This window comes from Hylobates moloch, unplaced genomic scaffold, assembly GCF_009828535.3.
Source record: "Hylobates moloch isolate HMO894 unplaced genomic scaffold, HMol_V3 SCAFFOLD_6, whole genome shotgun sequence".
NCBI lineage: Eukaryota > Metazoa > Chordata > Mammalia > Primates > Hylobatidae > Hylobates > Hylobates moloch.
The window spans coordinates 5,666,440-5,681,608 of record NW_026652281.1 but is presented as its reverse complement, the minus strand read 5'-3'; the positions used below and the strand labels follow the sequence as shown (position 1 = coordinate 5,681,608).

Genomic DNA, 15,169 nt, shown 5'->3' with positions numbered 1-15,169 from the left:
TACAGTGATGGAAACAGAGGGTACCACTCTACAGCAAAATACCTAAATCACCGAGTCCACGCACACTTACCTTGCAGCTTCATCTCAGAGAGCAGCTGAGCAGCCAGCACCTGTACCCGGGGGGCGGGCCCTGGGGCTTCCTTCCCAGTCCAGCCTCTCAGCTCCTGTCTGTGGCTTAGCACGTGCACCACAGAGCCAACCAGATCCTCTGTAAACTTTAAGATCACAACGTCACCATTAAAAACAGTTCCACCATATCCTGAGTCCTATGTCGTGACCACATGGAGAACGGCAATTTTCTTTAACGCCAACTATGATGGGCCACAATGTGGGGAAAGGGCATGCAATGTATGTAGTTACTCGTTTTTCTAATTATACACTTGGCTGGCCTAGAAGTTTTCCCAAAGCCTTCATCCAGTTCTGACCTCAGCCCAACAGTATTGGGGTTTAGGGCTCCCCGAGAATGGACAGCTCCACAATGCCTGCTGTCTTCATTGCTCAAACCAACAGAATGATTTGCTGAGGCTCAGGAGCTACCCCCTCCAGAAAATCCCTGATCTCCCCAAGTGTGGATGAAATCTAAGGTTTATTCTGCTGAGTTTTACGTGCTTCCAAAAAGGAAGGCAAGTCTTCCTGTTTCCGGAACAATAGAGGGCAGGCAACTGCTTTCTGGAGCTGTGGCTCGCTTCCAACAGGGAAGGGGAGTTTGAGGTTTTCTTGCTTCTAAGATGGCATTGCTTCTAAGATGGCAGAGGGCAGTCTGCAGCCTGGGCTCCACTCCTAGGAAAGTAGCTGAATTGGGGTTTTGTCTTAAAAATTCTCCTGATGACTAAAACTTAAGATTAACAACCAACTGGTCTTCATTTCTCCTTACCATTAGAGCACTCAGTAACTGTACAAATTGTGTGAGCACGTGTGTGTTTTGCTGAACTGTTTTTATTTGTGGTTTCTGTTTTTGTTGTTTCAGTCTTTTTCCCATTTGGTTTGATCAACTCTACCTGACTTGGTCAAATCCGAGGGAACGTTCCAAATTACGGGGAAAGGAGGCCTCTGAATTGGCTAAATTCCCACAGCTGGGAAAAAAAAAAAAAAAGGAACGAACAAAGCCAGCAAAAGGAAAAAAAGATTTTGACTGCCTGAGGGGCTTTATTTACATAACCTTTGCTAGCTAGGCCCAAACTGATGGTAGTAAAAGATTTAAAATGATTTTTTTAAACAGCTCAATGGTTAAAGTCAGCTTAATTAAAAGCTAATATCCAAGATGTGTGTGTGTGTGTGTGTGTGTGTGTGTGTGTGTGTGTGTGTGTGTTTATATTTCAAGGGAAATAATGCTTTTTTGTCTCTCCTAGGGTGTTTTTTGAGAAAAAAAAAAAAAAAGATTTATTTCCCTCTCAGTCGACTGAATTGTTTTCCCCATTTGCTTCTGCGTGTCTCTCCTTCCTCTTGCCACCCTCCGCTGTACGAAGGACCTAAAATAATGTCTAACAGTCTGGGATTCCTTAAAGAAAACAGAGAAGGTGCCACACTCGTTTCTGAGAGAAATTTGTGTTTCTTTATGGAACCCCAAAGGTATAAACAGACCAGTTCCTCTCAGCTCTTAAGCTGCTTGCTTTTCTACTGTTACCTGACTTTTTTTTTTTTTTTTTTTTGGTCTAAAAAAGTTATTACTCCATGGCTACTCTTTAATGAAACCAAAAGTTGGCTCACTGAAAACAACAAAAATTTGAAGAAACTTTAGCTAGACTAACAGAAAAAAAGGGTGACAACTCAAATTATTCAAATCAGAAATTGAAGCGGGGGGCCAGGCACAGTGGCTCACGCCTGTAATCCCTCCACTTTGGGAGGCCAAGGCGGGCGGATCACTTGAGGTCAGGAGTTCGAGACCAGCCTGGCCAACGTGGGGAAACCTATCTCTACTAAAAAATACAAAAATTAACTTTGGGACGCCAAGGCGGGCGGATCACTTGAGGTCAGGAGGTCGTGACCAGCCTGGCCCACACAATGAGACCCCGTCTCTAATAAAAATGCAAAACTTAGCCAGGCATGGTGGCGCACACCTGTAATCCCACCTACTTGGGATGCTGAGGCAGGAGAATCACTTGAGCCTGGGAGGCAGAGGCTGCAGTGAGGTGAGATCGTGCCACTGCACTCCAGCCTGGGCAACAGAGTGAGACCCTGTCTTAAAAAAAATAAAACAGGGCCGGGCGGGGTGGCTCATGCCTGTAATCCCACAAATTTGGGAGGCTGAGGCGGGCCGATCACCTGAGGTTGGGAGTTCAAGACCAGCCTGATCAACATGCAGAAACCCCGTTTCTACTAAAAACACAAAATTAGCTGGGTGTGGTGGCACATGCCTGTGATCCCAGCTATTCGGGTGACTGAGGCAGGAGAATCACTTGAACCCAGAAGGCGGAGGTTGTAGTGAGCCGAGATTGCGCCATTGCACTCCAGCCTGGGCAACAAGAGCGAAACTCCATCTCGAAATAAATAAAGTAAAAATAAATAACTAAATAAAATATATACAAAAATTAGCCAGGTGTGGTGGTAGGAGCCTGTAATCCCAGCTACTCAGGAGGCTGAGGCAAGAGGATCACTTGAACCCAAGAGGCAGAGGTTGCAGTAAGCCAAGACTGTGCCACTGCACTCCAGCCTGGGTGACAGAGCGAAACTGTGCCTCAAAAAAACAAAACAAAACAACAAAAAACAAAACACACACACACATAAAGAAAAAAAGAAAAAGAAAAGAAATGAAAGTGGGGGCCAGGCGCAGCGGCTCACACCAGTAATCCTAGCACTTTGGGAGATCAAGGTAGGTGAACTGCCTGAGCTCAGGAGATTGACACCAGCCTGGCCAACATGGTAAAACCCCGTCTCTACTAAAGATACAAAAAATTAGCTAGGTGTGGAGGCACACGCCTCCAGTCCCAGCTACTCAGGAGACTGAGGCAGGAGAATTGCTTGAACCAAGGAGGTGGAGGTTATAGATCACGCCACTACACTCCACCCTGGGCGACAGAGCAAAGCTCTGTCTCCAAAAAAAAACAAACAGAAAAGAAAAGAAAATGAAGTGGGGGCATCATTACTGCTTTTGGGAAAATAAGGATTATTTTTAAATAAACCAACAGACTACATAATAGAAGGTTCATGGGCTCACACTTTCTGGTGTCAAAGCTTAACTATACAGCTACGGTAATGGAGACAGCAGGTACCACTCTACGGCACAAAGTCTAAATCACCGAGTATATGCACACTTGCCTTGCAGCTTCATCTCAGAGAGCAGCTGGGCAGCCGGCACCTTGCATGTTTAAGATAAGGGTGCAGCTTAAACACTTAGAGAAACGTCTTCATTACAAAATGCACTATAAATGCATTACGTGGCCTAGTCCCATGATCTGTCTTTTTCTGGAGACCCAGATTTCAATGTGGGCTCCTCCCAGAGTTCCAAGGTCCAGTTAAAAGAGAAAGACTAGGCCGGGCATGGAGGCTCACGCCTGTAATCCTAGCACTTTGGGAGGCCAAGGAGGGTGGATGACCTGAGGTCATGAGTTCGAGACCAGCCTGTCCAACATGATGAAACCCTGTCTCCACTAAAAATACAAAAAAAATTGGCTGGGCGTGGTGGTGGGTGCCTGTAATCCCAGCTACTCAGGAGGCTGAGGCAGGAGAATCACTTGAACCCAGAGGCGGAGGCTGCAGTGAGCCAAGGTCACGCCACTGTACTCCAGCCTGGGTGACGAGCAAAACTCTATCTCAAAAAAAAAAAAAAGAAAGAAAAAGAAAGAGACTAAATTGAAAACTACCTAACTAAATAAAATTGGTCTTCTTATAAAATCCTATGGTAGATTTCTATAATTTGAAGTTTGGCTCGGCATCCATTTTAAATCTCCTTCTAACACAGCCACAAATGCTATCTCTCTCTCTCTCTCTCTCTACTTTGAGATATAAATTTCACTATCTTTCACCTGAGTTGTTCCTTTAATGTGCAAATTTAGGGCTATCTAGCTGACAATTGCCTGGAGTCATGAAACAGGTAATCAACACATTGGAAGTCTCAAATAAAGGGGTTCTTATGAATCTATAAGATCTATGTCTATCTGTGTATCTAATCAATTATGTGTTGTGTATACAATGTTCCACTACCAAAAATATGAGCTCTAATTAATTGACTTAAAGAAAAAAGGAAAAGTTCTTAAATCAAATACTTTATCAGAAAAATAGAAACTTTAAGCCCAAATGCCTTTTCAAGTTCATGACTTTAGCGGATTTTTCTTTTTTTTTTTTTTTTTGATACCAAGCCTCACTCTTGTTGCCCAGGCTGGAGTCGAGTGCAATGGTGCCATCTCAGCTCACTGCAACCTCTGCCTCGCAGGTTCAAGCAATTCTCCTGCCTCAGGCTCCTGAGTAACTAGAATTAAAAACACATGCCACCATATCCAGGCAATTTTTGTATTTTTAGTAGAGATGGGGTTTTACCATGTTGGCCAGGCTAGCCTCGAACTCCTGACCTCAGGTGATCCGCCCGCCTCGGCCTCCCAAAGCATTGGGATTACAGGGGTGAGCCACCATGCCCGGCCATGATTTCAGTGCATCTTAATAAATAAAATGGTTTTAAAATTATTTGTAAAATAAAATTAGAAATGTCTTTAGAATTGTCAGCATACATTATTGTTTACATTTATTGGTCAAGCAGTTTTATACTTATCTCTGCTAGACACTATAGCATGTCAAAATTTCACATGAAGGTTATAAAGCTATAAATGCAGCCCAAAAGAGAATTATCTTTGTATAATTTTTTTTTTAGTAAATAAAGCATTTAATATTGTTGGTTTAACAAAAACAACTAAATCCTAACTTACTGGCAAAATAAAGCACGTACATTTATTTAACCTTAAGGTTCTTACTTACACAAACATCTGAAATTCACAGGCTATAAAAATGCTTAACAGGTCATCTCCTTGGGCAGTGAAATAAAACAGAATGGTTAACAGGGAAATAACTGTAAATGATGACTCTCATAATTTTCATAAGCACTTTAGGTATAAACTATTTTTAAAATTAGTTAGGTAAATGGAATGGAATGAATGCTTGTAAACAAGCTTGTCATATAATTTAGAATCTGAACGTATAGCAAATTAAAGAGTATTAATGTTGATCATTTCTAAATTTTTTAAAGAAATTATTCAAAAAATTTTTTCTAAAAAATGTATTCTTGGCTGGGTGTGGTGGCTGATGCCTGCAATCCCAGCACTTTGGGAGGCCAAAGCAGGTGGATCATCTGAGGTCAGGAGTTCAAGACCAGCCTGGCCAACATGGCAAAACCCCGTCTCTACTAAAAATACAAAAATTGGCCTGGTATGATGGCCCATGCCTGTAGTCCCAGCTGCTCAGAAGGCTGAGGCAGAAGAATCACTTGAACCTGGGAGGCGGAGGTTGCAGTGAGCCTAGATTGCACCACTGCACTCCAGCCTGGGCAATAGGAGTGAAACTCCGTCTCAAAAAAAAAAGTGTTCTTAAAGAACAATAATTTTTATCTAATTCAAAGGTTATTTATGAAACAAGGTGAACAGAATCAGTAACTAACAGATATAAAGTTAAAGTTATAGTTCTTATAGTTCTGTAAAGAGGTATTCTTGTAAGAAAGGTTAAAAGGCAAATAATTTTATATGAGAAAGAATCCTGTATGGTAAATTTTTTGTGCTCAAATAACATGACTGGTTTTTTAAGAAAGTGAAGGATAAAATAGGAAGTTCAATCAAGTCATCAATGGTTTGCATAAGTCACAAGGTTTGTATAAAGATAATTTATGGCCGGGCACAGTGGCTCACACCTGTAATCCCAGCACTTTGGGAGGCTGAGGCGGGAGGATCACGTGAGGCCAGGAGTCCAAGACCAGCCTGGCCAACATAGTGAAACCCTGTCCCTACTACAAATACAAAAATAAGCTGGGCATGGTGGCACACGCTTGTGGTCCCAGTTACTTGGGAGGCTGAGGCAGGAGAATCTCTTGAACCCGGTAGGTGGCAGTTTGCAGTGAGTTCAGATCACACCACTGCACTCCAGCCTGGGCAACAGAGCAAGACTCCATCACCCAAACAACAACAAAAAAAGATGACTTATGGAAAAAAAATTTTTGTGATTAAGTTGGCTGTAATTAAAAAGAAATTATTCATAAGTCTTTCTAGAAATTACGCTAAGATATTAAAAATACACTAACACACTAAAGAATTCATTAAAACAAGATTCTTTTAAGATGCTGATTAACAAAATCACAAGAGATTTTAATTTTTTTAACCCAAAAGTTCAATTTTTACTGCATCTCGCTGTTTTCTCTTTGAGAAGACCTGAGATAATAACTCCCTCCTTCCAACTTTTTCCGTCAGCTCCTGAACTTTTTTCCCCTCAAGTTCTAACTGCTGTTGTGGCCTGATGCCAAAAACGTTTTCCTTTTAAAAATCCAAAAGAAATGTTTTCTTCTAATGTAACATTTTGTGCTCTTGCCTTTTTTAAATATGTCTAAATTGTTCTATGAAACTGCAAACCTTTATTTATGACCCAGGACACACTCTTCCTATGTCTGATTAATTCAAGTACCATTTTCATTAGTTTTGCAGGTTACCTAAATAGACTCCCTCCCCATAAGGCAAAGCAATCACAGCACGGAAGGTTTTTGTTTTTGTTTTTGTTTTGTGCCTTTAGGTAACTCGCCTAACAAACAGATTTTGGTTTTGTTTGTTTTTGGTTTTGTTTTCAGAAGGAGTCTCACTCTGTCACCCAGGCTGGAGCACAGTAGTACAATCTCGGCTCACTGCAACCTCCACCTCCCAGGTTCAAACGATTCTCCTACCTCAGCCGCCTGAGTAGCTGGGACTACAGACGTGTGCCATCATGCCCAACTAATTTTTGTAATTTTTAGTAGAGACAGGGTTTCACCATATTGGCCAGGCTGGTCTTGAATTCCTGACCTTGGGATCCGCCCGCCTTGGCCTCCCAAAGTGCTGGCATTATAGGCGTGAACCACCACCGCTAACCAGATTTTATCTTTTACTGAAATACTTCCCATGCATGCCATTATTATTTGCTTAGAAAACAGATTTAAATGGCCGGGTGTGGTGGCTCATGCCTGTAATCTCAGCACTTTGGGAGGCCGAGGTGGGTGGATCACGAGGTCAGGACATCAAGGCCATCCTGGCTAACATGGTGAAACCCCATCTTTACTAAAAGTACAAAAAATTAGCCCGGCATGGTGGTGGGTGCCTGTAGTCCCAGCCACTTGGGAGGCTGAAGCAGGAAAATGGCGTGAACCCGGGAGGCGGAGCTTGTAGGGAGCTGAGATCGCACCACTGCACTCCAGCCTGGGCAAAGGCACAAGACTCCATCTCAAAAAACAAACAAAAAAAAAGAAAACAGATTTAAATTTTTTTTAATTAAGGTTATCATATCCATGTAACATTTTGTATGGCTGTTAAAGTCCTTCTGCTGTTAAGTTACAGGGCTGTGATTCCTAGGGCTAAAAGAGACTTGAATCCTGCTAAATCTTCAACACTGAAAACAATTAAAGCCTCATCCTGAGACCTAGGAAAAGATGACAATCAAACTGTGTTCATGAGACACAGGGCCTGAAATTTAAAATATTTAACCCCTCTAGGCCCAGGGACTATTACGGAAGAGGTGGATGTATGAGATTGTAAGGGCCAATTTTGAGAGAGAAAATTAGTTCACAGGTTCTTTGTAAATTAAATATTACTATGAAACATACACTGATCAACACCAGCATCTGGGTCCTCGTGTCAGATTAACAAGGTTTTCTTGGAGCATAACCCACTTTTTTTAATTTAAAGAATTATAAAAGGTTATAAAAAGGTTTATACAAATTATATCTTACGGTCAAGATGATTAAAATTTAATAGGTTTATAAGACTTGACAGAGATTTAAGTGGCCTCATACTATCTTTATTAGGGCTTATTGTTTGGGAAATTAAGTCTCCTCTTTCAAGAAAAAATAAAGGTTTTTAGCCATTTTTTCAAAACCTTTGAGTTAGCACTTTGGCTAAATGGCTTATTTTATAATGCCCTGTGATCTTACTTTGTGATATCAAGTGCTTTATTTTATTTATTTATTTATTTATTTTTGGAGATGGAGTCTCACTCTGTCACCCAGGCTAGAGTGCAGTGGCACAATCTTGGCTCACTGCAACCTCCACCTCTCGAGTTCAAGCGATTCTCCTGCCTTGGCCTCCCGAATACCTGGGACTACAGGTGCGTGCCACCATGCCTGGCTAATTTTTCTATTTTTGGTAGAGACAGGGTTTCACCATGTTAGCCTAGCTGGTCTTGAACTCTTGACCTCAGATAATCCACCTGCCTCAGGCTCCCAAAGTGCTGGGATTACAGGCGTGAGCCACTGCGCCCGGCCTGTATCACGTGTTTTAAATTTCTGATATTTGACAAACTTTCCGGAATCAAATTCAAAATTCAGTCCTTTTGACCTCAATTACTGTTTTGATATTAGGTCCCTTAAGCTCCAAGGGAGACACATTGGGCTTACCTGGTATAATACAATCATACAAGAAGCACTGTCAAATATGAAATGGTGTTTAACCATCTTTGGACCACATTTATGTAAGTGCGTTATTAGTATGTGTTCCAAAACTGTATGAGATTCCTGTGATTCTGATGTGTCTTAGTATATGTTATCAGTAGTAATTACTATTATGTAAAGTTGTTGTACGCCAGAGAAGTACCCAAAATTCCTTGTCAATTGTGTCTTTAACCATGGCTGTTCTAAGAGTTTTGACATCCACAATTGTTTTACTTTGATCCTTTTATAGGGCAGTTTATCATCAGCTATAGAACTCTGAGGAGTACTCTTAAATATCGGTTCTGATAACTTTAGAGATTGTGCTGTTGGAATAGAAAGGAAAACTTGCAGGACTCATAGGGGGCTGATGTATTCATGAGGACTACTGATCCAATATCAAGCAAACAAGAAGTTAATTGTGTGGACCGAACTAATAGACGAACAAAATAATATTTTATGACATTTTGTTTACAACATTAGCTGTTTTTTTCCCAGAGTCAAGAAAACGTTCTCTTTTAAGCTATTTACAGCTTTTAACAATTAAAATATACTCTAGTGAGCAAAATTTAAAACATAATCCCTTTCTCTCTAATTTCTCCAAAATTTGGAAACTATTTATGAGTATTCTTAATTTATGGCAATATAATTATTTGCATACATTCACTAAGAACCTATTTTCTTTTATAACAGGACATAATTGGAAACACTGGTTATTTCATGAAGGCTTTGACTGGAACAGCATTTTCAGATTACCTTGAGAAAATAAAGCTGACCAGTAAGAGAGCTGATAAAAGCCACTGGACAAACTGTCCTCACACTGTCTTTTACAGGGTTCTGACCTGTGGTAAGTAAAGGATGTCACTTTCTGACAGGCCCAAATACTCCAAGTTTTTTTGAGACTTCAAAAAGAGAAGAATTCACCCAAGTCACATGGGTATCTACAGGCACAGATAAATTCTTGGCTGGGCTTGGGGCTTTTAGAAAGGTCTAATCTAAAAAAAAAGAAGTAAAATTTAAAAAAAAGTCTAATCTCAGACTCCTTAAGGAAAAGTTCTAGCGAAGACAATTTAAACAAAGACAGCTAGTGTCTATATGGCAAATTATTACTGTTGCTGCACTTTATGCAAATAATCAAGCTAAGTATAATTAGACTACAACTAATTTTACAAATAAGTTGGACCTACTATGATTTTGTTTTTAATAAAAGTGGGGAATTGAAGAGAGAAAAATGTCTCAAAATAAACCATAGTACACCTGTTATTAGAGTCTAGCCTTGACCAGAGTTTTTCCATTTTTATTATTTTCTACAATTTGGACTGAATCCTAAAATTTTTTCCTGGCTACAAGTCTCTAAAATAACGTTTCAATTTTTTTCCTTCTTTCTATTCCTTTTTTCCCCCCATTTTTCTGATTTGAAATCATTAAAAAATAAGCTGTGCTCTTCTTAAGGCTCTGAGAACTAAAGTTGGACAACTTAAACTCCGGAGTAACAGCAACCTATTTGTATACAGAACCATTTTCATATCTGCCTGCCGATATATGGACTTCAGAGTAATACGGCCTGTGTCAGTTTTCCAGTGTTGTATTCCCTTTTTTGTTTGTTGTTTTTCTCTCTTCCTCCCCCACTATTTTTTCTTCATGGGACATGAGACTTCACAACCTGCTAAAAATGAGCTTCCCTAAAAAAGTGGGACTATCCGACTAGGAATAAACCATTCTGGACATGACAGATCAGACAAAACCCAAGCCCTAAGACTAATTTTCCTCTAAAATCCCTTCTCCAAAAGATTTTTGAAAGACAAAGGAGGAAAAAATAAAAACTCAGGACTCCAATTCACTCTGCCAAAAGGAAAAATTAAGCTAAAAGCTGAGTCTTGCAAGAAACTGCCTTTCCTTTCGTTCCTAAGCTGAGAGCTACAGATAAAAGGTTTAAAATCTCCACAGGTGGCCAGCATGGTGGCTCACACCTGTAATCCCACCACTTTGGGAGGAAGAGGCAGGCGGATCACCTAAGCTCAGGAGTTTGAGAGCAGCCTGGCCAACATGGTGAAACCCCATTTCTACTAAAAATACCAAAAAAAGCCGGGCATGGTGGTGTGTGCCTGTAGTCCCAGCTACTCAGGAGGCTGAGGCAGGAGAATCACTTGAACCTGAGAGGCAGAGGTTGCAGTGAGCCAAGATCGCACCACTCAACTCCGGCCTGGGTGACAGATCAAGACTCCGTTTCAAAAAATAAATAAAATCTCCACAGGTAGTGACTATGCTCACCTGATCATATGTAAAGTGCTGATTTACTGAGTGCAAGACAAACACACATTGACTATTTCCCTGCCTGCTCCCTTCCTCTTACAAAATGTGGATTCAGTAATAGGACCAGACCCTCCCTCTTTCCCCTGCAGTCTGCTTTTCCCCTTTAAGTCCTGAAGCCCTCAAAATCATCTTTGGAGAAAGGCACAGGCCTCTCTCCCAGACATGCCCTTAACCTTGGCAAAATAAACTTCAATTAATTGAAACCCATCTCAAATACTTTTTGGTTTACTCCTCCGTCCGCCATGTAACTGGCCTCCATCCCCCACCGATGGTCACCAAGACTGCTGAGGAGGCTGCAAAGGGCCTCGTGGCCTCACTACCTTTTGGACTTCTCTGGCCTTCACGGGACCTTCTGTGGCAGAAATCATTTTCATAATCATGACACTCTTCTCCTCGGAGTTTCCTTTCAACAGGTGGGACATGGATGCTGTGAACTGCTCCTGGGACACGTTCTCACTGGGTCCCTTCGCCTTCCCTGTCAGGTCGACCCTCCGCATGCCACCGTACAGCCTGGTGACCATCTCTGGGGGAAGAGCTTCCCCGACGTGGTTCTGCCGGGGACAAGCAGAAAAAAATGGTTAGACAAGGGCACGAGTTGAACTTGGTTAAATTATTTTAGGCAGATACAGAGGAAAAGGGGCCTTTGGGAAGTTTTCATTTTTTAAAGCATCTCTGAAAAAGTTTCTTGTAAAGCCCCGTCTCTTAGAGCCAGGCCGGCAACCTTTGATATGCAAATGCGGGCCATTAGAAACTGGGTCCACCCAACACGGTGATTCCCACGGCCTTTTTGCCCTTTCCCTACATGTTCCTGGCAACATGGCCGCCTCCACATATCCCCATGTGTGTAGAACACCCATGGTGCCCTGTATTTACATATTAAAAGGCTAGGGTAGGAGGGCCAGCTTTTTCACGGGCTACATGAATGACATACCTGGTCAAACCAATCCCGAGCCCTGTGCAAATCAGATATCGCCTCCTCCAGCCTCTGCATATATACCTGGCTGGTGTCCACCACACTTGAGGACCTCTTCTTTTGGCTTTGGAGCTGCCCCTCCCTCTGTCTCCGTACAGGGGAGCCTCTTCCTTCTGCCTTCTCCTTCCTTCTTGCCTATTAAATTCTCCGCTCCTTAAAGCCACTCCACGTGTGTCCATGTCATTTTATCTAAACTGGCATGAGGATCAAGAACGCTGGTGTTCTTCCACTCATGGTGAGCCATATCGGTAGTATCACAGGAAAATAAATAGGGGGCCCAGACCAACCTCGGCCACTTCACAATGCTGCTGTCAGCTCCCAAATGCTCCTGCGTCACAGGATGCAGGATGTTCTCTCACCTAAGGGCCTCACACCACCTAAGCGTCCTGGCTGTAGCTCACTTTGGCCATCAGACTCTCCCACAATCTACTCCCATCCTGCCCCCAAACTCTCCTGTCTCGTCATTCCTGCCTCTGGCCACCATCTGAGCTTCACTCTACTTTGAACATCACCTTTATTCTAGATTCTAGCAGCTGCCATTTGCATGTCGGAATTTATTAACACATGTCACATATGTCTATGTACAGCTAATGTGCTCTCTATATTACGGGTTTCCAAATAGACCAGCTTTTACTTCCCGTCCATGTTCCTTGGGCTCAATATGCATTTTTCCTTCATTTTTTATTTTAAATTTAGGGGTTTGTTTTTGTTTTGTTTTTGAGACAGGGTCTCCCTCTGTCACCCAGGATGCAGTGTGGTGGCTCAATCACAGCTCACTGGAGCCTCTACCTCCGAGGCTCAATTGATCTGCCTACCTCAGCCTCCTGAGTGGCCGAGACTACAGGCACATGCCACCACGCTAATGTTTGTATTTGTTGCAGAAATGGGGTCTTGCTGTGTTGCCCAGGCTGGTCCCAAACTCCTGGGCTCAAGTGATACTCCTGCCTTGGCCTCCCAAAGTGCTGGGATTTCAGACGTGAGCCACCGTACCCAGCAAATGTAATTCTTAATGCCTGGACGATAACATTCTAATGAAATATTGTTTTCCTTTTTGGTTCCAGCATCAAACCTGCTTTGGTCCTGTATGCACAACTAAATGGAGAGAGCGAGCAAATCACAAGCCAATCACATCCTGCACAGCAGGGTCTGCGAGCTGGGCTCTCCTGTAACAAGCAGCTGGGCGGACACTGCTTGTTCCAGGATCAATATTCTGCAGCTCTTCGAAGGCAGGCCTCTGCCCTCGCCACTCAAAAAGAGCGCTCCTATTTCGGTCAGTGTCTGCAAAGTTCTACTGGAAAAGCAACCTTTCATCCTCTCCGCAAGGAAACTTCATTCCATCACCAAGGTCTTCTGGTCAACTCTTAACTCTATTTATCTGAACATTACCACCCACTCTACAGTCAAGTCTGAAACGGGCCTGACTGATTCTGCTTGTTCCCGCAGGCCTCCCGGGGTGCTTCTCATCTAGTGGCGCTGCACACACGCATGCACACGTGGATATAACACATGCATACACAACCACACGGCTGTGTATCTCTATATTAGTGGTTTCCAAATATACCAGCTTTTACTTCCTGTCCATGTTCCTTGGGCTCAATATGCATTTTTCATTCATTTTTATTTAAATTTTAAATTTAGGTTTTTTTTGTTTTTTTGTTTGTTTGAGACAGGGTCTCCCTCTGTCACCCAAGATGGAGTGTGGTGGCTCAATCACAGCTCACTGGATATAACTCCCTGGCCAGTTTCCTCATCTGCTCCCACGCTGCACATTCTAGAAGAGGAAGGAGGCTGCTCGGATGGCTGCCTGGACTCCCAGGAAGATGAGCTGACCGCATCTCCTTGTCAGCGTCTTGCCTCAGTCTGAGCACTCAAATCTGCAGCTGAGAGCCCCATGGAACGGGGAAAAACATGGGCAAATGGGCAGCTTTAACTCCCTGCAAGATGAGCCTTGAATCTAAAATGTCATTATTTTGTTAGGAATATCGTGAAATTCCTAGCCATCGAACACATACACATTCTAGAGGCAAAGGTGCACCTCAGACGTCATAGTTCCTGGACCAACGAGTCCAGGAGGGCAGACCCGTCACCCAGTCTGTCTCCCCATCTCTGGGAGGGCAGTCAGGAAGGACGTGGTTCAAGAGACACAGGAGGCAGGCTATCTCCTCTGATGTTCATCTCAAGTTAGAAATGTCCCCAAATGTCGTGTGAATCATTCATTATCTACTCCAGGTTCCTTTCTTTAGTACAGATAAGAGACTATTGATTTCAAAAAGGGGGAGGGATGCGTTTAGACACTGTCTATGTCTATTTTCACATAGTAAAGGCAGAGCAGAGGAGCTACAACAGAGACCACATAGCTCACAAAGCCAAAACTAGGTCATATCTGGCCCTTTACAGAAAACGAACTTTTTAGTGTTGTCATCCATTGCATTACAAAAACACGAAAGCAGATTCTGGCCCGAGGGCCACAGTTTGCATACCCCTGCACCCAACTAAACATGAACCACTGATTGTTACTCTTGCCTGCAGGGCCTTCAGAGAGAAGGATTTGGATGAGACATTCGGGCTGTTTTTATCCGATGACAGAGCATCAAACAGTCGATCAATCTCTGCCTGTTCCTCAGGAAGAAACTGTGAACAAAAGCTCTGCCCCACACGGCTTCTGCTGTTCCCCATTTGTCCTGATATCTGGCAGAATTCTCTGCAGAAGGAAAAAATACAACGTTAGAGAAATCAAAATTTAATAATCACAGAAAATAAATGATAATTATATGGTCAAGTTAATATACATTGATTTAGCCACAAAAGGTAGCTAAAACACATCAGAGCTACATAATACTGGGTTTTGGGTTTTGTTTTTGTTTTGTGTTGCTGCTGACCAGGCTGGAGTGCAGTGGCGCCATCACAGCTCCCTGCAACCTCAACCTCCTGGGCTCGAACGATCCTCCCCACTCAGCCTCCTGAGTAGCTGGGACTACAGGACCACACCAGGATGCCTGGCTAATTTTTTTTTTTGTCTTCTGTAGAGATGGGGTCTTGCTATCTTGCCCAGGCTGGTCTCCAGCTTCTGGCCTTAAGTGATTCTCCTGCCTCAGCCTCCCAAAGTCTTGGGATTAGAGTTGTGAACCACCGTGACTAGCTAATATTGTTTTGATGTGACAGAAATTAATAGCTGATACAAGTAAAGCTGGAAAAGCCCATCCTGACGCCCATGGCATACTGAAACACACCCAAAATTGTCACAAAGTCTGGGTATGAGAACACAGTGCCCAAGCTAATATAACCAAAGGCAGGACAAAAAATCTGTA

At 42.7% G+C, this 15,169-nt stretch overlaps 1 protein-coding gene across 4 annotated transcripts in view; it reads right to left on the bottom strand.

Annotated features, from left to right (window-relative positions):
- Positions 1-15,169, bottom strand: part of MEAK7 (MTOR associated protein, eak-7 homolog) — a 33,889-nt gene that overhangs the window by 11,237 nt on the left and 7,483 nt on the right. For all 4 annotated transcript variants that reach the window (XM_058440430.1, XM_032156299.2, XM_032156302.2 and 1 more), the window contains 3 exons: positions 14,385-14,562; positions 11,209-11,439; positions 71-215 (listed from right to left, as the gene is read on the bottom strand). In XM_058440430.1, coding sequence (XP_058296413.1) covers positions 71-215; positions 11,209-11,439; positions 14,385-14,562 — 554 coding nt within the window. The remainder of the gene's footprint in view (positions 1-70; positions 216-11,208; positions 11,440-14,384; positions 14,563-15,169) is intronic.